We start from the raw sequence: 22119 nt of genomic DNA on the forward strand, positions 1-22119 counted from the left end.
CAAATTCCTGGGCCTTATATTTGACAAAAAACTGTCATTCATCCCCCACCTGAAGAATCTAAGAAATAGTTGCAACAAAAGACTGCAACTACTACGGGTAATAGCCCATACAGAATGGGGAGCCGATCAAGAAACACTAATGAAATTATATAGGACTTTGATAAGATCAAAACTCGACTATGGTAGTTTTATATACCAATCAGCCAGAAAGTCCTACCTAAAGATTTTAGATCCAATCTGCCATGGAGGACTGAGGTTAGCTCTCGGTGCTTTTAGAACATCCCCAGTTGAAAGCCTCCATGCAGAGGCCAACGAAATCCCTATAAATATAAGGAGTCAAAAACTGGGTACACAATATTACACTAAATTAAAAGCACAACGAAATAATCCAGCATATGAAGCTACATTCAATCCGAGATATAAAGAGGCATTTGAAGCAAAAAGAAAGGCCATAAAGCCCTTTAGTCTTAGAATGAAAGCAATACTGCAGGAATCAGAAATGACTGTAGAAAATATCCAAGAACATATACTACCTAAAACCCCACCTTGGATACTTAAAAAACCAAAAGTAATCTTAAACTTGAATGAACTCCCAAAAGCGAAACCCCACCCTAATATCTACCACGAAAAAGCCTATGATATTCTCCTAAAATATCCAGACCATCTACCTATTTTCACCGATGGCTCCAAAGACCATAATAGAGTGGCATGTGCTGCAGTGTCGAATGAAAAAACTCTTAAAAAAGCTCTTCCAACAGAAAGCTCTATTTTTACTGCCGAAATATGTGCCATCGACCTCGCACTCAGCATTATAGAAAAAGATGAACATAGGAAATTCCTAATTTTTTCAGATTCACTTTCCGTTTTGACATCTCTGAATAACAAAAAACTTGAAAACCCACTAATCATCAAACTAACAAATAGAATTGATTCATTATCCGAACACAAAGAAATATTTATATGTTGGATCCCAAGTCACATTGGGATAAGAGGAAATGAAAGAGCCGACTTAGCGGCCAAATCAGCTCTAAACTTAAAACCAGATACAATAAACATACCATATACTGACTTCAAACCCAAAATTAATCAATTAATTCATGCAAAATGGCAACAACAATGGAATAACAACACAAATAACAAATTATACCAAATCAAACCCATACTGGAAAAATGGAGACAAACTCCCCCCAAATCCAGAAAAGAACAAGTCGTTATAACTAGAATACATATTGGCCATACAAAACTCACACACTCCTTCATTCTAAAACAAGAACAACAACCACAATGCCCATTCTGCCAGAAAACTTGCACCATTAAACATCTTTTTGTGGAATGTAGAGCTCTAGATAAAGATAGAAAACAATACCTCAAACACAACAGCATGAAACTTTTCGAAAACAACTGTCTAGAGGAAATATCCTTTTTAAGAGTAACAAGGATCTTTACAAAAATATAAATCATTCTCTGAATCAACCCAACTAAACCTTATGAATGAATATATGAGGATATATAAAACTTAAAAAAAAAAAAAAAAGATCGTTAGATATTAAAACAAACAAAACTATTGAACTATACAGAATTGATTGATACTCGACGTCATAAAGTTCTTTGAATACATAATTTTTTTTTTTTAATCCTGAGTTTGGCATTGAATAACCTGAAAAGGGTTGATATGCCGTTAAGCCAAAACAAAACCAAACCAAACCAATCAGATAAAGAGTCGTTGGCCATTGCTATAGGTGGTAGAGAAGGTTTCTTGTAATTATTGAATGAAACCAGTTTTGTCTTGGTGGCATTGAACGTTACCATCCATTTTTGTCCCCATTCCACATCGCCGGGGAGTGCCGCCTAAAATTTTAAAGAAGTAAATTTTAGGAGTTTAGTGCCTTTCAAAGACGGTTATCATAATTTATTATCATCATTTAATTTCCTTTTTTTCCTCCCCCCACACCTTTCCACGTGGTTCAGTAGTTAACCAGTGCTCCTGTTACTGCCAGTCAGCTATCTTTACCTAAGTTTTAATTTCTAGTAAAAAGAATTTTTCCTGAATAGAATCAGCATTTTTTTAAATTATTTTTTTAGTTGTATATATTGTATTTACTCTTTGAAGTTAAGGAGGGTTAAAAAAATTGGTGACACCTAGATGGTGACGTAGGCAAAAAAAAAAAAAAAAAAAAAGACACTGCGATTTCGACCCTCACTAATAAAACTGCTCTGAGTGACTAGTTGGTAATTTTTTGTTCCTTTTCTTTTTTATTTTGCTCCTCCAATTTATTTGGATGCTTCATAGTTAAATGTTTTAACATGTTGGTTGTGGTCATGTTAGATGGTTTTATTCCTCGCGATATTTTAATTTGACAGACTTTGCAAATGGCTTTCAACTCATCATCTTCATCAACTTCAAAAAGTTTCCATGCAAGACTTTTTTTTGGACTTTGGGCCATATTAGAAAATTCAGTTTATCTGTAAACAAATAATTTACTATTAAATTTTGTTTTAAAGCTAGTCACTTATTTGGATAATTAATTGAAAATAATCCGCTAAAAAAGACAAAAAGAAAAAAATATAAAGGGATGGGGCGGTAAATTGTACCAACCGGTAGTTAACAAAAAAAAACTTATAGAATTTAATTTTTGAAACCAATGTATAAAAGTTTACATAATGAAATGCAAATATGCATTTTCTTTTGAATTTTTTTTTTGTTTGACTGTGTTCAATTCACACATGGTTGATGCGGTTCAATATTGCTAAACTATAAGTCTTAAGTAAAATTCTATTTATAAATACTTTTTAAAATAAAATTATTTAATTAATCGTAAATATTATAAAAAAAATAATTGATTATAAAACCTTTTAAATATATATATATATATATATATATTAATTTCTTTTTCGTTCGGCAAAAAACTGCGCAAAACACTTTTAATTTTCAATTTAAAATTCTAGAAAAAAAGATTATATTATTCTGCTTTTAATATAATCAAATTCAGGGTTTTATCTTTCTGGAGAAAAAATTTTTTTAAAATAATGGATTTTATTTCAATGAAATTAAAAAAAAAAAAAAAAACTTTACTGAATTGAATTAATTACCCTTAAATTAACGAAGGGGTTATTTAATAACTTTAGGTTTGGAAGAGATAGGTATGGGGTCGATTTTTTTGAAACTTCAAAAGAAGCCGACTACTGTCAAAACTTTGCGAAATAATACAACGTGATCAATTTCATTTTAGAGATATTTCTTTCAAAAGCCTTCTTTTAAAAAAAGAAAAAAAAGTATATTGTTCTATTAAACCTTTTACTGTTTAAATAATTTGACTTTGCTCGTTTTATTTTAAGAAAATTGTCAGTAAAAAAAACAATCGCCAAAAAGATAAGCGTTTTTTTTTTATTTTTACTCGCAATGTAGAGCCCTGCATACTTCTTTTCAAGTCAACTCTTTTGTAATTTTGATTACGATAGATCTGAATGAATGAACCTTGTAAGGGAGGGGCACTAAGCATTGCCCTGTTAATAATGAATTTCTTTGGTTTCTTTTTATAACATGCTACATTTCTCTCTTGCGGTTAGAAATATCAGGAAATTTTTTTCTTTTTTTCAACATCAGACTAAAAGAATCGTAATGAAGGAATCGGAAAATAAAGGTATTTTTTAACGATGCGATTCCGATTCCGATACCTCCCAAAATACACGATTCTTACGATTCCGATTCTGATTAATCGTCCCACCACTAGTCATAACTAGTTTATTATATTCAAAACATCACATCAAACACTAGGGTCTTTGGCCTTTTTTTCTCCGTTGACTGTAAAATGCTCAGAAAAACAATTGAATGTCCTGTTTTTTTTTTTTGGGGGGGGGGGGGGAGTCACCCTATATTATTTGTTTTTTTAACTCTTTGAATGTTGATGGCTCATTGAGTTCTTTTTTGCTGCATGAATTTAGCTCAAATAAATCTTAATTTTCTTTTTATCAGTATATATGAAAAGAAGAAAAAACAATTGGAACGTCTCCAAGAACAACTGTGTAAACTGGAAGTGCAAGCGACAGACAAGGTATTGTATGGTTTCAACCATTCTGCTCTATTTAGGGCTTTTGTGGAGGACGGGGGAAGGTGCATTTTATATATATATATATATATATATATATATATATATATATATAGCCATAAAATTTTGTTTACGTAGATAGTATTGATTTCCCAAAAATTGTATCTTTTCCCAACGGCTAAACAAATACCTGATGAATGGGAAGGATTGGGACACTTAACGACTGTGATCATCCCAGTTTAAGTATGTAGTCCTTTTTAACTGACATATTAAAAACAAATCCCAAGACTTTGAAATCTTAAAAACAAATTAACAAAAATCTGAAGCCAAAACCAATCTAAACTATGGCAACCCACTGAAGAAAAATGTTAAACTCAAGATGAAAAATACTGTGAAACAAAATCAGGATGAAATTCAACGTCTTCGAACAAATAAAAATCCAAACGTAATGCAGTTCTGAATTTTTGAGATGAGATATGAATTTTTTGTTTTCATTGTTCGGACAATTATTCTCATCTTGGGTGTTATTGGCACGTTTCGATCGTTTAAATGTTTTTTTCAACTAAAAAATACTGTCGTGGATTTCAGGGTGTGTCCGTAAATTATAAAAAGGTAAATTTTCAGGGGTCACTCGAGTGACTTTTTTAAAACTTTGATTCAATTTTTAGTTGAATCTTTGTTAATATTAGTGGGGGGAAAAAACCGTGGATAGATAACTTAGTGTGTTTTCCTTTCTTTTTTTTTTTTTTTTTTTTTTTTTTTTTTTTTTTTTTTTTCTAGAAAACACTGCAAGAGAGGCGACTCTCTAAGAAAAAAGGGGGGGGGTAGCTTCCTTGAGTTGTGCGTAATTTTATTTTCTCATTTTCCTCATATAAATTGGTAATAAATGGATTCCAAATGTGGTTAAATTCAATACTTGGATGGCTTAGGATGTTGTTGCTATCCACCATATGTGTTACATCTTTGAGTTTTCGCTGTAATATGCAGAGAAATTTAAAAAAAAAAATCAGCTCTAGCAGACGATCTATGGAGAGAAAAAGGCATCCATTCCCAACGTGGGATGATGTTAAAATGCTACATATAGAAGAAAGAGGGGTGATTAGAAAACTCAAAGAAGCAACACATATGGTGAATAACAACGTTGTCCGAACAATCAAAATGGTACAAAATTCAAACAGTTTGTCTGCAAAGAACCGTCCTTTAAAGAGACTGACAATACCATTCTTAAGGGATGTAATATTTAGAATAAGCAAAACTACAGGTAGTCAACTCCTCAGTGACATTTCAATAACTTGATTCCCCATGAGATTTTACAGCTGAGAAAGAATGTTCAGCTGTTCAAGGACCTTAAAATGACAGCAAAATCTGTTCAAACTTATATCATCTTGTCATCTATGGTTTAAATTTCATTGACGATTTGAATGTTTCTTCAAAGATTTTTTTTTTTTTTTTTTTAATCAATAATTTAGGAACCATTTTTGGTATTCGTTTATGTTTGAGATTGATTTTTTTGCTACATTTTCTTTTGTCTTTTTCAGGATGAAAATAAGGAAATTGCTTTAGGCACTTCCAAATTGAACTATCTCGATCCCAGAATTTCAGTGGCATGGTAAGTTTCGCTTTTTTTTTTATTTTTATTTTTTCATAATTGTCAAAGTTACTTTCACAACTTAAACAATTTCATTCAGAAAAAAATGTCTCCAATATTTTTTTATGTACTTCGGAATTCAATCATTTAAATGCAACAAGTTTCCAAAAACTCTTGATAGTGTGTGTATGGGGGAGGGGTTTTGTATTTCAATATCATATGTTACATAACAGTAAAGCTGTTTTGTAATGATGCATGAAATCTTTCTTTTGCGATTAAACTAATTCCTGGTTGCTGTTAAAACTAGTTTGAAAGCCGAGGATAGCTGAATACTCTTAAGTAGTGTACCACGACTATCTTGCTAGTAATACAAATTATAATAGTTTGATAGTTTGCGGTGTCTATGTAGCTGAATGGAATCTACGCTAAGTTTGAAATTTAACAAAGAATGCATTCTTGGAATTGATATGGTTTGACAGTTTTGTGAGTTTGGGTTGATTTGAAAAGTAAGCAAAAAGCTCATTTGCTGATTGGTTGGGTAAAATGTCGGATTTGATCGATGAGTGGCGAGGACATCCTCAATGTTTATTCTTGTTCGCCCCCCCCCCTCTCATGGTACATAAAATAGTATGTGAAAGGGATCGTATCAACATTATCATGTGATGTAGCTGGGTTGAACACTGATAGTTTCTCGTCAGCCAAGAAAACAAACTCACAATACAAATTGTTAAAAAAAATATGAAATTATTATTTTATTGTTTGCCTCGTGTGCACGCTTCCAAGCGGTAGACGGAAGGGGAAGCAGGCGGTGCGGATTCAGCAGCGGGTCCATGCTAATGTTGCTCTCTGACTGACTGGCTCGTTCTTCCCTGCTTGTATATATATTGACCTGTTCCCTAGCAGGTGTTTCGACCCAACTGTTGTGGGAGTCAATTACTTGACCTATTCAGCTTCGGTGACAGTGGTTTTGGCAGCTTCACCTCATAGCTCAGTGCGTTTTGGCTACTGACCGTCGTGTGTGTGTGCAGTTACAACATGTGACAATAACATTAAACAAAACCATAAAGTTTTCATCTGTGGTAGAAATATGCTCCCAGAAAAACTCAATGGAAGGACAAACGTTTCTTTTTAATCTTAGGTAATGTGGCATCTTTTCAAAAAATAATTTTTTTATATAAATCCAAATGTTGCGGAATATTTACAGATGTATTTTTCAAACTTTCAAAATTGGGTTATCAATGGTCACTTAATCAGATATGATTGCTACAAACACCTTGCAGCTTTTCAAGGGAATAAGAACCACAAATATTTATCTATTCTGTTTATTGAATTAGAAAAATAGTGAATTGATGAGATATCCTTTTGAAAAACGAGATGCAAATTAGTGTGAACAGAAAAGGAGTAAAATTATTCAAACTCCGATTTGAGTGATGGAAGTATGTTATTTCAACAACTATTGTTAAACTTTTAAAAAAAAAAAAAAAAAAAAAGCTTTTTTTTTTTTTTTTTTTTTACTTAAAAATTCTGGATTTGAGCCAATAACTTTCAGGCTTATATTCAGTCAATGCAGAATTTTTTTTTTTTTTTTTTTTTATATATATATATATATTTTCATATTTTCATATTTTTCTTTCCAGGTGCAAGAAATGGGAGGTTCCGATGGAAAAGATCTATAACAAAACCCAACGCGAGAAATTCCGATGGGCAATTGACATGGCAACTCCTGACTTTGTATTTTAATGACCGCTCTACACCTAGGATTTTGTTGCTACCAAAAATTACACCCTCTCCCCTTTAAACCTTCCATCCTTCTCTCTCTCTCCCATCTTATTCATTACTTAGTTTTTATTTTATTTATTTTTTAATTTATTTTTATTATTACAATTTTGAGCAAACTAATCGGGGAGGGACATCGCAAAGACGACTTTATCCCATTTTAAAAAAACAAAAACAAAAAAAAATTAACAGGGCGAAGGTGGGAGACCTCATACCACAGTTTCATCACATTTTTCCCCTCCTTTTTTCCATTTCATCTAGAAAATCCTTTCATAATCTCTTCCACCCCCACCCCATCCTCCCCACCCCACCTTTATTCTGACCAACTGCTTCTTTTTCGGTTTGAATCTGGTCGTAATGATTTTTATCGTCTGACAGGCAAAACCACCCTTAATGAAATTGAAGTTGACGATGATTGGGGTGGAAGAGACTAGTCGTTCTAGCAAGTTGCCGTGCACCGTGGGGTTCAGTTATGAGAGAGAGGCGAAAGGGAATTCTAATAAAATAAAACATGAAGAAAAAAAAATATTTAAAAACTTTTTTCTTTTTTTTTCTTCTTTTTTTTTTTAAATTCCATACAAGTGCAAGAAAAGAAAAAAAGAATGGGCAGGTGTGCTTGTCAATGCGCAGAAAAAAAAAAGAGAGAAAAAAGAGAGAATGGCTGTGTGTACAGTCAGCACACACTTTCTACACATGATGAAATATTGCCTGCATGAATATTTAAAAGTATTAAAACCCAAAATTCTTTATTTTTTATTTTTAAAACATTTTGAAATGATCCCCACCCCCCACCTCGTCATTTCCTGCCATTCATTCATTTTTTGAAGGACACAACTTTCCGCTGGAATTGAAGGACTAATTTTTGCCATCAGAAGAACGAAAAGAAAATCAGCCTCTTTTTTTTTTTTTTTTTTTTTTTTTTTCATGTATATTTTGACGTCTATCGAGCGTTCTGTTAAATTCCATTTCTAGATTCAATCAACAAAAATCCTTATACAGACTTTTTTTTTTTTTATTAGGAAAATAAAACATACGTTCAATTCATCATAAACGCTTTTTCTTTTCCTCTCCATTTTCTTATGTTGTTGCTACTCTATAATCCCTTTCCCCCCCCCCTCTCTCCCTCGTTCTTTTTAGACATTAGTGTGTAATTGTTATAAAGACAAAAAAAAAATCACAACTTTGTCCAGGATAGACTGACATATAGGGTAATACTCAGCCAACGTACTTAACTTCCGGTGAGTCTGCTAGTAAAAGCGACATGGCAACTCGGTTCCTTTCCCTTTTTTTCTCTCACAATATATCTCCCCTATGCATGCTTTTTTTTTTTTTTTTTTTTTTTTTTTTTTTTTATCTTATCACGTTTTTTCCAATCATTCTTTTTTTTTTATTTAATAATTATTAAAGTTTTTTCTATCTTATTTTAATCAAGATTTTTTTAGTTGTTGTTTTTTTTTTTTTTTTTTTTTTTTTTTTTTTTTTTTTTTTGTAAGAATTATTGAAAATACATTATAAATTATACTTTCATATGAATTCAAGTTTTATAATTTCATAAACATATATTTCTTATAAAATTTACAAATAAAAACTTTTTCTAATTTGGTTAGTGCAAATAAAAACTTATTTTTATTTTCTATAATTTTAATGTTTATTTTTTAATGTTCTTTCTTATATTTTATTTCAATAAATTGCTTTACATTAGAAATACTGAAGAACAATAAAAAATGAAGGAACTGATTTGCTTTGTCACAGCTTCTGGTAGTGCTATGCTGGAAGTTGGGAAGTATGCTAGCTGACTATAACTTCAAGTGAAATGTTGATTTTCATTTTAGAAAAAAAAATTTATTCTTCTAATGGCAATTTCATTTTAACAAAAACACGTCATTCTGAAATTTTTATGACTTTTATAAATTTTTTTTCTTGTATATCAGTTTGATTTTCTGCAAGAATGAAATATGGATGCCCCTGTAGCTTACTTGCGATAGATATATTTTCATACTAATACTCGAGTATTGGATACTGAAGGAAATACTGAAAAAAAAAAAAATGGCTTTTGTTAAAACTGGAAGTGATGATAAAAAAAAATTAGAAAAGATGGAACCCGACGGAAGCAGCTCAATGTCTCCAAGTTCTGACATAATAAACGAAAAGAACACAAGAAAATATTCTAAAGTTGATGAGGTCAGATACAAAGAAGCAAACAAGTGTGAAACAACCAAGTTTCGATAAAATTATTTACATGAAAAAAAAAAAAAAAATACAATTGAGGACAAATGTCAACTTGTTCCTTGGGAATGGTGGGGGGGGGGGCATAGTTAATTAATCCTTTAACAGCTGACTGTCTGACCTAGAGAGGTAAATAAAGTACAATTTCAGAAGGAATTTAAAAAACTATTTTTAACCAACAAGTAAAGCTTGCACTTGAAAACGAGTTTGCGACTAATTGTTGACGAGGCATAATCTACAAAAGTTCAATGATGCAGAAAACTGATTTATGTATGAATCATACACACACACACAAACATATATATATATATATATATATATAGGGTGAGCCAAAAGTAGGTGGACTGCATTTTGAATAGGTTTATGTATCAGTTATAGTAATGCAATTCTTTAGTTTGAGTTGACGTTTCTGAATTTTTGAGATGAGGATTGGTTATTAGTGTTATTATTGGTGTTAGTATTCACCAGCCTACTGTTCTCATCTTGAGTGTGATTTTCACAACGGTACACTCGATATAACCTTTGACCTTCTTCATGTGTATTTTGTCAAACTCAGGAATTTGGATAGAATTTATAGCGGAACTCTTTATTTACATCACGGGAGTAGTGATGTTCTTGTTCCGTCAGCCATGACTGGATAGAAGTCCTAAGTAATTCGCAAATGTATTTTTCGGTCGCCCACACTGAGAATTCAACCTTCAGGAGACTATCACTCTAACCACTGCGCCATGGGTCCTTGCAAACAATTCTAGTACAAATTTTGGGTGCCTTAAACCTACTTTTTATTTCTAGTTGTAAATATCACCATTTATTACTAATTTTTTCTATATATTAATGTATATCTATCTCTATACTTATTACTTGTATATATTATCTATTGTTTATAATTACTGGTTCCCATATCGTATTGAATTCTATACTAGGTTTACTTAGCAGTTGGTTATTTCCCAGAATATGCGCTGCTTCTTTCAGTCGTCTTACTCTCCGTCATTCTTCTGTCTATAATTTTTACTTTGTCGCATAATGGTAGATGGTTTCCCTTTTCCTTCCAGATATGGTCAACTATACCAAACTTTTTAGTCTCTCCACGTACTACGGCTTTTCGATGTTCTTCTAACCGTAATTTCAACGGACGACACATTTCACCTTTGTATAGTTTTCCACATTTACATGGAATTTCATATACACATTTCTTTGTCATGATTTTTTCTGTAGGGGGCTTGACTCTCACAAGCTGTTTCCGGAGAGTTGAATCACTCTTGAATACTGTCCTGATGTCATATGGATTACATATTCGTTCAAGTTTTTCAGACAAACCCTTCATATATGGAATACAAACTGTGATGTGTTTCTAAGTGGTGTCCTTTTGTGTTTGGAATAGGAAGATAAATATTAAACTTTCTTTTATGGCATCTGTACAAGTCTATCATGGTAAATACAGAATATCAAGCAATAATCGTGCCTAACACGCATAGGAACAAAGTTATCATCATTATACAGATTAGGATTGCTAATCCCATGACGATTGATGGCGGGAATTTCATGGTTATCAAAATGTTGAATTCTGTCCGTGCTATCGACGAGTTCTCATGTGGCTGTAGGCCATAATCCAGATCCACATTGTAAAAGGATGAAGAGATCTGATTTCATCAAAGCAGAAGCCGAGACAATTTATGTTGGGCTTATTTTTCACTGCATATAATCATTGACACACCAAATTGAAGTCACCAAAGTTAAGCAACATTGAACTTGGTTCAGTATCAGATGGGCGACTATTTTGGAATACCAGGCACTGTATGTTGGAGGATATTGACATTTTCCTGCAAAAATATAACGTCATTTCCAACTTGGATATACATGTGAATGAGGACCGCCTGTAATTCATTATTCCCTTGATACTTCCACCTTTAGAGGAAGCCAGTTCAACTCGCCTATGGTAAATGCTACTTGCATATGCATACATATAAGCAAAATTTATTGACTAAATGTCAATCAAGATGACTGGAGCTTCAGTTCCTCGAAAAACGGTTTAATTATGCACAGTCATTGATGTTTTAACGTGATGAATGTTTGGATTTAGAGTTGGGTCTATCACCATCTTCTGTTTTTCAGATATAGATTTTTTTAAATAATCCAACTATACGACAGATGATATTGGTTTAGAAGAAACAACTCGTTGAAGTTCTACCAGCAGATGATCCCATATATCCGTCTGCTAACAGGCTCATGTGATCATCAGGAGAAAAATGCGCTGCATTTTGGGGCTTTCCTCTTGACAGATTCTGTTCTTGTCCCCTCTCCTCGCTGATGCAAGGCCACACCTATTAAATCTCTTAATGTGTTAGTGCAACTCCACTTCTCATTCCACTTCCCATCATTTCTTTTCAGATCCAATGGCTTTTTCATTTCTTGAATCTCCTTTTGGACTTTAAACCAAAGTCATGAAATTTACTAATATTAATAACCATCCTTCTATTCTGTTATCAACGACTCCTCTATATTAGACGTGTCAAACGCGGCCCATCATAGACACGCTTGCAGTCCGCACGCACAAATAATCTGCTTTTCTCCCACAACTCATTGGCAGGAGTTTGGTATGTTTTGGCAGAATAGAAGTGGAAGGAGATCATTTTCAGTCAAATGAAGTCTTATAAAAAGAAAAATAAAGTGTTTAATATTTTAGCCTTTTTTTTTTTTTTTTTTTTTGTATGCGTGCACCTAATTACTATAATTAACTAAAGTTTCCTTTTTTTTTTTCTTTTTTTTTTTTGTGTAGTTTTTATGTTTTTATATTTTTTATCATGTGGGTGTTACCATTCTTTAAACTGAAAATTAGTTATTGAATTTTGATGATTATCTCTCTTTAAAAATAAGATAAAAACTCTGTTACTTGAATTTGTCCGTATGTTTCTAAATTGAAAAAAAGAATAGTATGGCAAGATCCTGGGCGACACCAGATGGTCTTGCTTGTCAAATAGAGGAAGAGAGGGTGTTGATGTCTGATTGGGACAAAACAGAAATGTCTATGGGATTTTGTCAGAAAGAGAAAAAAACAATTGTTTTTATATCATTGTCGTTATATATCTGTTAACATGAAAGGTTGTTTTTAAAACCTCTGTTGAGAGGTTTGAAGAGATCCAGAGATTCTTGGCTGATTAAGGCTGACAGCTTAGAATGGGGGTCTGATAAGTAAACACCTCAGTGCAAATGAGGGTTAAAATTTGGTAGAGATAAGTTTGAGAGGAGGAGTAGAAATTAGGGGAACAGAGAGAGGGAGGAAATTAAAAAGAAAGAAAAGAAAAAGGGAGTACAAATTAATAGGATAAGAGAGGGAGAGGAAAAAGAAAGAATAACTCCAAAAAGGTGGAGGGAGGAATTACTAATTTGATAAAAACGAGACACTTGGCTAATCGGGGTCTTCTTTTCGCTTTGGCCGGCGGAAGCTTGTATGATAAAACAACTGAAGGAAGAGCCCCTCTGAAAACTAGCCGAGATCATCACCAGTAGAAGAGAAAAGGGCACCTGCATCAAGTATCATTGCTTAAAAATAGTGATTTTAATAACCTGGGTTTTCCTTTCTGCACGACATGTATGTTGAATTTATTGTCAATAATGTAATTTGTGATACAGAAAACTTCCCTGGCGTTGTTGACCATTTAATACTTGCAATTTGATAAGAATGGCCCGTTGATTTCAGCTGCCAAGACCCTGATCTTCAAGCTGCAACAGCGAGAGACGCCTGCTTGCCAGTTCCAGCACCTGTGAGGGAATCCGACCACAGAACCTGACGTAGACGATCACCTAGCTGCATCCAGGTCTTGGGGTTGTGAGCACTATAAACCCTGAGTATCAGCGGTCTGATTTCTGAGAGTCTGAGAGTGACGGGTGCATGTTGAGGGGTCCAGTACTCGACAGAGTAGAGGTGTGGCCATACGCACTTAGGGTTAGTGCACGTTGCCTTATATCGTGCATGCACAGCCTGTGGGTGATGTTGGGGTTACAATAGCAATATTTTTTTTTAACAACTTTGGCGGTTCCCATGATAATACATATTGACTCATGGTCTTGAGGAGACATTGAGTTTGACATGCCTGCTCTATATTGCCTATCTTCACATGAAAATGAACAGCTTGCCATCTAGCATATTAGTTAACCAGATCTTCATATCGTTCATCTTTTCATATTTGTGCAACATCAACAGTCTTCAAAAAGCAACACAAGTTCGATGATGTTCACAATTTTTCTTTCTAGGCACACAAAAAACGGGGCTTCACTAATTCTCAAATCCTTTTCATTCTGATGAAATTTTGTGGCTTTTTAAAAATATTATTGGGCCAATGTGCCTCATCAAATGACCCGATATATTCAGCACATGGAGTTAATGTAGATAGTATCTTATTTTTAGGAAGTTTCAAATATTTGTAAAACGCCTTTTGCTATTTCATCCGTAAAAAAATTGTTTTCAAGTGCTCGCATATAAACAGCCTGAAAAAGAAAGGAAGAATTAAAAAAAAATAAATAAATAAAAAATGGTGATCACTTAGTTTTTTATAAATTTAAATTAAAATAATTATCTCACGTTAAATTTAAATTAAAATAATTATCTCGCGTTAAATTTAAATTAAAATAATTATCTCACGTTAAATTTAAATTAAAATAATTATCTCGCGTTAAATTTATGATAAAATGTCCCCAAATTTTCGTAAGTTTTTTTTTTTTTTTTTTACCCCAAGTTTTAACTTTTACAACTGAATTTTACCGAGTACTTTATCCACTGTGCCACAGGTCAAAGATTCCCGAGTTTGAAAAGATACATCTGAAGAAGGTCGGAGGTTACATCGACCGAAACGTGAAAATAAAACTAAAGATGATGATAGTAGTCTGATAAATCCAAATAACACAAGTTTTCTTATTTTTGCAAATTTTTCAAACGCAAACTTTTGACAATCGTTTTATTGCAGTAAAATTTTCAAAGGTTTTGTTTACTGTTTGTGATTATTTCAAAATAAATTCGGTCAGGAAATCTGTTTATCAAATAATCATGGCCTCATTGGTATGCATAGGATTGGTTGGTTTTTCTTTCATTTCATTTTATTTCCTTCCTTGTTTTTTTTTATCAAACAAGCGATGTTTTGTATAATCTAAATTTTACAACAAACCAAGAAAAAAAATTAATTCAGAGAACATAAATAAAAAGGTTCTAAGTTTCCATTTTTAAATATCAAGTTTCATTATAATTTTTTTTTTTTAAGATTTACTTTCAGGAAGTCAATTTATTGCATTTCTATCATTTTATGCATAAACTTAATTTAATCATTTAAGGAAATATAACAAAAAAATACTATTAGCCATTTCGAAGTTAAAAGCAAAATAATGTAAATTCCTATAATTTTTTGTGTATTGATATTCATATTAAAACCCTTTTTTCTAATGGTATTTATTTACTTCCCCACAAAAGCAAAATGTGACACAAGGTCATTTTTAATGTGAGGGAAAACCAGCTCCCCTAAAAGAAGGGCAAAAGGGGGCACTTTGGCAATATCTAAAAATAATAATTGTATCAGTATAGAGGGTTCCTCTCCATTAACGAAGGACAAATTAACCCAAGTGTAGCATTAGAACAGATGCTACACTTTGAGTTTTTATTCATTCTGAAAAGTTTACAACCAAAACAGAAGCAAACAAAAAATTAGGCGCAAGGCCACTCAAAAAGGACTTCAACACCTCCCTTTCTTTTTTCTTTTTTTTTTTTTTTTTTTTTTTTTTTTTACACGGTGGTCACCACTTATCAAGACCCGGAAGCCACTCAGGGATAAGGGTCATTGCAAGTACAGTACGTTAGTGTGGAGATTTAATGAAGTATTTACTTAAGGGGGCGGTTCATTAGGAATTTGTTTACGTTGGACTTGAAGACATCCAGGTTGTAGTCAGGTGGAAAGCAGGCAGACGGAACAGAGTTCCACAGGCGTGCAGTTCTAAGAAAGAAGCTTTGTTCATGGAATCTACATGTTGATTTAGGCACAGATAAAGAGTGGGGAAAATCTTTGACAGTGGATTCAGCAAGAGTTCCTATTTACAATGCCTCCCCACGAGACAGAGTTAGACACCAGGGTCGTTTTTTAAGGCGGAAAAAAGGAACAAAAATTTAAAATTGTCTCAGTCGTGAAGGATTTCTCTCCTCCACTGGGAAAGAACAAGAAATTGAAGTGCAGCATCTGAAGAACAGATACTACACTTTGAGGTATTAAATTTTTTTATTTACTCTGAAAAATTGAAACAAAACAGAAATAAACAAAAAATTAGGCACAAGGCCACTCAAAAATTGGGGAGGAAGTGTCTATTGTTATCCTCGTCACCATACCTTTGCTAGTCTTTGCTTGATCCTAGCTAAAGTTTCATGTATTGGTAAAACGCCTTTTGCTATTTCATCAACAAAAAAATTTTGTTTTCAAGTGCTCTTATAAACAGCCTGAAAAAGAAGGTCAGAATTTAAAAAATAAAATTTAAAAATAGTGGTCATTTAGCTTCTCATAAATTTATATTAAAATAATCATCTCATGTTAAATTTATAATAAAATGTCCCTAACTTTCGTAAGCTTTATACAATACCTCAAGCACACGGGATCGTCTTACCTAAGATTCCCAAATCGTGTGTGTGTGTGTGTTTTAAGCAATAAAATAAATTTGTAAAGATAAAATTTTATAAAAAGTTGTTTGTTGATCCCAGCCCAAAGGCCAAGAACCTTTTTTTTCTATTTACAACTTTGTTACATATGAGTCGTGAAATTCCATTCATCTGCAAAAGATCTAGTTAGTTTGCATATTCTTTTAAACATTCATTTTAATTAATTCCCTATTAGTTTTTTTCTGTTTTCTTATGAGATGATCATCTTTAGTTAACTGTTACGTGCTTTTGATCTGTCATAAATACAACATGGTATCGTCATTTGAACGTTCTTGATGAACCATGAAAATGTAGCGTACGAAAAGAAACAACCATGAAAACAAAATATGACAATTTTACATTCATGCAGATATTCTACATGATTTATATTTGCGTAAAAAGGTTATAGTAAACACAAACCTCTTTCTATGTATACTTATGTATGCGTATATATATATTTTTAAAATTTTGCCTACCAAATTCCTGTCAGATATGAAACTTAATATATAGGGTATTCGAACCCATGCAAAATTTTATATTTGGGTTTTAGCCAGGGAAATCAGTGCAAAAGTTTGAAAATTAAAAAAATGGAACTTGCCAGGTGAAAGTTGAACGATAGCATTACGAATATGTATGTGTAACGTAATAGCTATTGGGTCATGTTTTAATTTTTAGCTTTGCAGCAAACATGTCTTCATCACTCAGGCATTAACGTCAAAGGAAAAAGTAAATCGTAAGCTAAACGTTTTGGCTTCGATTCTTGGTGGTGGTACACAAGTCTTTTAACTTTTTAAATCATTATTATATATTGGGTCCAATATAATCTTTTATATATATATATATATATATATATATATATATATATATATAAGGCAAAAGGGGTATGCGCGTTTTTTGTATGACTAAGAAAGGCTTTTGTGGGGGGGGGGGGGTACTATGTTGTAGAAATTTTTATATGCTCCCTAGATCATAATATGTACAATTTGCGAAGGAACGTCGTCTCTAGATTTATTTTGATTGACTTTTATAAAATTCACGCTATTGCATCCTCTCGCATGTTTGATAGTGTTTTTCATATAAAAGCAAAACTAATCGAAAGTGAAGGTAGATTCCCAGCCTTTCGTGCCGGGATGTTCAAAAAGCAATTAGCTTTGATCAATGTGGGGGGGGGGGGAAACCCCTTATATCAGACAATTGCTCTTCATTTGGACACTCCCTTTTTGTGGGGAGCTGGTTTTCCCCAACATCGTAAGGAAACAAATTAATGAAACGGCGGAAAGCCGAACTGGCCTTCAGCCAATGTTCATTTCTGCATTCATTTAACAAGTCAACTTTTTGATTAACATCGCTAAATTTGAACGCTTTTCACTTCCTATGGCCTCCTAGTGTAGCGGTAACGTATCACATTTTCTTACCCTTTTTTTTTGCCTTTGCATCACCACGTCACGAGTTCAAGCCTGCCTGACTACTAACACTTTTTTTTCTTTTACACCTCCAAACACCCTGGCAACGCCGGATACCATCGCTAGAAGAATAATAAATACGAAATCTGCATTAATCAAAATATCGTATTTAAGTGTATCTTATGACCGGGCAACGCCGGGCGGTCTGCTAGTAAATAGATAAAGGCAAGTAGTAACAAGAAATTTTTTTTTTTTAATTAATTCCCCGTTTGATAAATTATTAAAATGAAAAAAGGTTGCAGTTTTTTAGACTTTTTAAAAACTTTTCGTACGGCATTAACACTTTAATCAGTCATAAATACAACATGGTATCGTCATTTGAACGTTCTTGATGGACCATGAAAATGTAGCGTACGAAAACTCTGTTAAAACAAGTGAGGATAGAAGAAAAGAAACAACCATCAAAACAAAATTTTATGTAATTTTTTTTTTCTTTTTTGTTCTAACTGCAGATACCAGACATTCACCCGCTATTTCATACACAATATTTTTAAGATTATAACCGTCCCTTTAAATGTAATTGTTTGTATCTTTCCTGTACTTGGTTCACAGGGTATATTTATCAGGTAGTTTTTAAAATTCTTTTTCATGGGTTCAATTGCTCTTATAATTACTGGAATGATAGAGATCTTCCCAAGATTCCAGTTTCTTTTCATGTCGTACATAAGACGTTGATATTTTGTTATCTTTTCCCTTTCATCTCTGTTTAACTCAGCATCATTGGGAACCCTAACTTCTAAGGTTTCTATAAACGTGTGTATTGCCGATAGACCCCCCCCCCTCGATTCATTGTCAAAATGAATCGGGGGGAGGGGGGATATAAAATAGCTTACCTTTTTAAATTGTGTCTATCAAAAATCAAAGCAAGTATGGAGAACAGATCAGGATCTGCTCCTTCAATAGATGGTGGTAGGGAGGGCATCAATTTTGCTGTAAATATTGTTCCAAGCTCCACCCACCATTTGCTAAACTTTCACAAACAGCACTTGACTAGCTACAACCGCTATCAACAATTTCCCCAACTGTCTGTGCCTAAATCTAAACACAGACTCCATGAACAATGCTTCTTTCTTAGAGCTGTCCGCTGGTGGAACTGTTCCACTAGTTGGCTTTTCCAGCTGCCTACAACATGGTCGTCTTCAAGTCTAATGTAAACAAATTCTTGTGGAGCCACCCCCTTGAATAATCAAATTATACCCAATTTTCACTCACCACTAACGATTACTACGCTATTATGCCAGTGACCACCATCCACTCTTTAACCCTTTAACCTCAAAAGTTGACTTCAGCCTTGATAAGTACTGACTCCTTTGTTAAAAAAAAAGGGGGGGGGGTGACAGCATGGAAATATCTGCAGAATTTTAAAAATCTATTTTTGCCACTTATGTCCCCCACCCGCTTCAAAGTCTTAAAGTCTCCAAAACAGAAATTGTTTGATAAAACACTATTGATGCTTGTGTAAATTGGTGATCTTTTAAACTAATGCATTTCAGGTGAAAACATTATATACTTACTAGTGATGGAACGATTCCAATATTTTCCCCGATTCCGATACAATTACCGGTTCCGATTCCTTATAAATCTCTAAATATTTAACTATAAATTCATGATTTTTTCCCCGATTCTCGTAAAAACACATATTAGATGTGCAGATATTTTCTCAAATGTAAAAATACATATGTTGGAGATAGTCTATAAATTTGAGTTTTACTTGTTTAAAATCAATAAATATGTATTTTTTTAACATTACTACCAACAGAAAGCGCATCGAAGCACAGAAATTAGGAACCCGGGATTTTTGGAAAATCTACAACAGCGTATTTAATAATGGACAGTCAATTATTCCCCCACTAACACACAATCATGAGGTTGCTTGCACGGCAACTGACAAGGCTAATCTGCTTGCCAGTCGGTTTGCCTCAAACTCCACACTGAACTCGGTACGCCACTCGCTCCCTGATTTTCCTCTGCAAACAGACGCCACACTTGACGATTTGAAAATCACCCCTTCTCAGGTACATGCTATTATAAAAAACCTAGACACCTCTAAAGCATGTGGACCAGATCTCATCCCGGCTGTGCTATTAAAAAAATGCTCTGCCGAGGTTGCTCCAGTTCTGTCCAAACTTTACAATAAATGCCTTAACGAATCCTGTTTTCCCAACTGCTGGAAAACCGCCTCTGTGGTACCAGTCTTCAAGAATTCTGGTGAAAGAACTGACCCACTAAATTATCGCCCCATTAGCCTCCTCCCGCTTTTCGCCAAAATATTTGAGTCCTTAGTAAATCAAGTCCTAGTCCAGCACCTAACAGCTGCTAAACTCCTGACTGACAAACAATATGGATTCAGGCAAGCCCATTCAACAGCATATATCTTAACTGTAGTTTCTGAACGTATATACCGTTCATTGGATAAAACAGGGGAGGGTAGAGCGGTGGCCCTTGATATATCTAAGGCTTTTGACAGGGTATGGCACGATGGTCTTCTAAGGAAAATTAGATCATATGGAATCACTGAAAGAATTCATAACATAATTAAATCCTTCTTAAGTAATAGAAAAATCAAAGTTGTCCTCGACGGACGTACATCCAAACAATATGACATAAATGCGGGAGTGCCTCAGGGGTCTATCCTTGGACCTCTATTGTTCCTGATATTCATAAACGACATCCCTGATAATATTGTTTTGGAGATGGGTATATTTGCCGATGACACCACTCTCTATAACAGATATGAGGGGAAAACAAATGAACACATATCCAAGAAAATGGCAGAAACACTAGAGGATGACCTCCAATCCGTAGTGGAATGGGGACAAAAATGGTTGGTCTCATTCAATGCTGCTAAGACTAAGCTTGTTTCCTTCAATAACTACAAGAAACCTTCTCTACCACCAATAGCAATGGCCAAGAACACATTGCCTGAAAGTACTTCTTTTAAACTCCTCGGCCTAACGTTTACAGGGAATATGAACTGGAATAGATACATTGAGAGCATTGCCAAGGCTGCTGCAAGGAAGGTTGGCTCTCTCTACCGTGCTAGAAAACTACTTACGCCTGCCAGTATCCTATACCTCTATAAGGCAACCATTCGCCCATGTATGGAGTACTGTTGTCACATCTGGGCTGGTGCATCTGCTGCTTGTCTCTCGCTCCTGGACAGGGTTCAAAAAAGAGTCGCCAACCTGATAGGTCCTGAACTGTCATCTAGGCTTCAACCTCTGTCCCATCGACGAGATGTTGCATCCCTCTGCCTGTTCTACAAATACTTTAATGGTGAATGCTCTGACGAACTGCAAACACTTGTACCTCCCCGACGTAACTACCCCCGACAAACCCGACAAGCTACTAAGTCTCATCCCTTTACAGTGGAGATCCCTAGGTGCAAGAAAGCCTTTTACTCCAATAGTTTCTTCCCCAGAACTGCGGGTCTTTGGAACTCCCTTTCGGGATTCTGCTTTCCCAACTGCAATGATATGCAGAAGTTCATATGCCCCCTTCCATCAATATTTTCCATCAATAGAATTTAACTCCTAATTCTCAAACATTAATCTCTTGTCACATTTATTGGTATGTAAAGATGCAGGGATCCGCCTTTCTGACTCTAGAATAGTCAACAGATTAGTGTCTGTCCTTTTCTTCTTCATCAATTTTTCATTTCTTCCTGCTACCATGAACGGGAAGTTCCTTGAAATCACAGGATGTGTTTTCTTAATTGACATTAAGCACAAACTTCCCTTGTTTAATTTCCTTATCAAAGTTCAAACCATGGAATAGAGGTTATTGTCAGGTAATTTAATTACCAATTATCGCACTTGATGTGACGAGCAATTTGCCACTTTCAGAAATCTTGGTTAGCGGCATCAATCAATCTGCTCAGCGTCTTAGTTTTTGCCTATATCAAAATCTGAATAGCACGTTATGGATTACACTTGAACAATATTGGTCAAAACTCTAATGTTCTTTATTTCAAAACTGTTCTCTGACAGGACTTTATCACTTCGTAACCCTCATTGTCTTCCCCTTGTGTCGAGGTGCCAACTCGAGTTAAATCGAATTTAGGGATATCTCTGAGTGTTCACAGTATGTTGGATCAGTCAGTTGAGTTGAATCTGCCCCCTGCTACATTGTTTTTTTTTTTTTAACTAGAAAGCAGATTTGATATCTGTCCATTGCAGTTGACGACTTGGCTATGCATGTCAGTTATAAAATTAACAATTAGAAGATGACAATAACAAGAAAAAGTATTTTTCGATGACACCGAGTTAAACTTGATATGTTTATGTAAAAATTTCCGCATGAAACAGATCATAGGAGAATGGGGTCACCAATAATATAAATCTTACCTGTTTAAAT

The 22119-nt window shown here is 34.0% G+C and overlaps 1 protein-coding gene across 4 annotated transcripts in view; it reads left to right on the top strand.

Annotated features, from left to right (window-relative positions):
- The window catches only part of LOC145277527 (DNA topoisomerase I, mitochondrial-like), a 68034-nt gene extending 60048 nt beyond the window's left edge, over window positions 1–7986 (top strand). For 3 of the 4 annotated variants that reach the window (XM_080128972.1, XM_080128973.1, XM_080128970.1), the window contains 3 exons: window positions 3974–4052; window positions 5585–5655; window positions 7272–7986. In XM_080128972.1, the coding sequence (XP_079985098.1) occupies window positions 3974–4052; window positions 5585–5655; window positions 7272–7374 (253 nt within the window). In that variant the 3' untranslated portion in view covers window positions 7375–7986. The remainder of the gene's footprint in view (window positions 1–3973; window positions 4053–5584; window positions 5656–7271) is intronic. The other variant, XM_080128974.1, reaches the window with a different exon arrangement.
- Window positions 7987–22119: the final 14133 nt, after the last annotated feature.

This window comes from Euprymna scolopes, chromosome 6 (assembly GCF_053919585.1).
Source record: "Euprymna scolopes isolate OS-2025 chromosome 6, ASM5391958v1, whole genome shotgun sequence".
Classification (NCBI taxonomy): Eukaryota; Metazoa; Mollusca; class Cephalopoda; order Sepiida; family Sepiolidae; genus Euprymna; species Euprymna scolopes.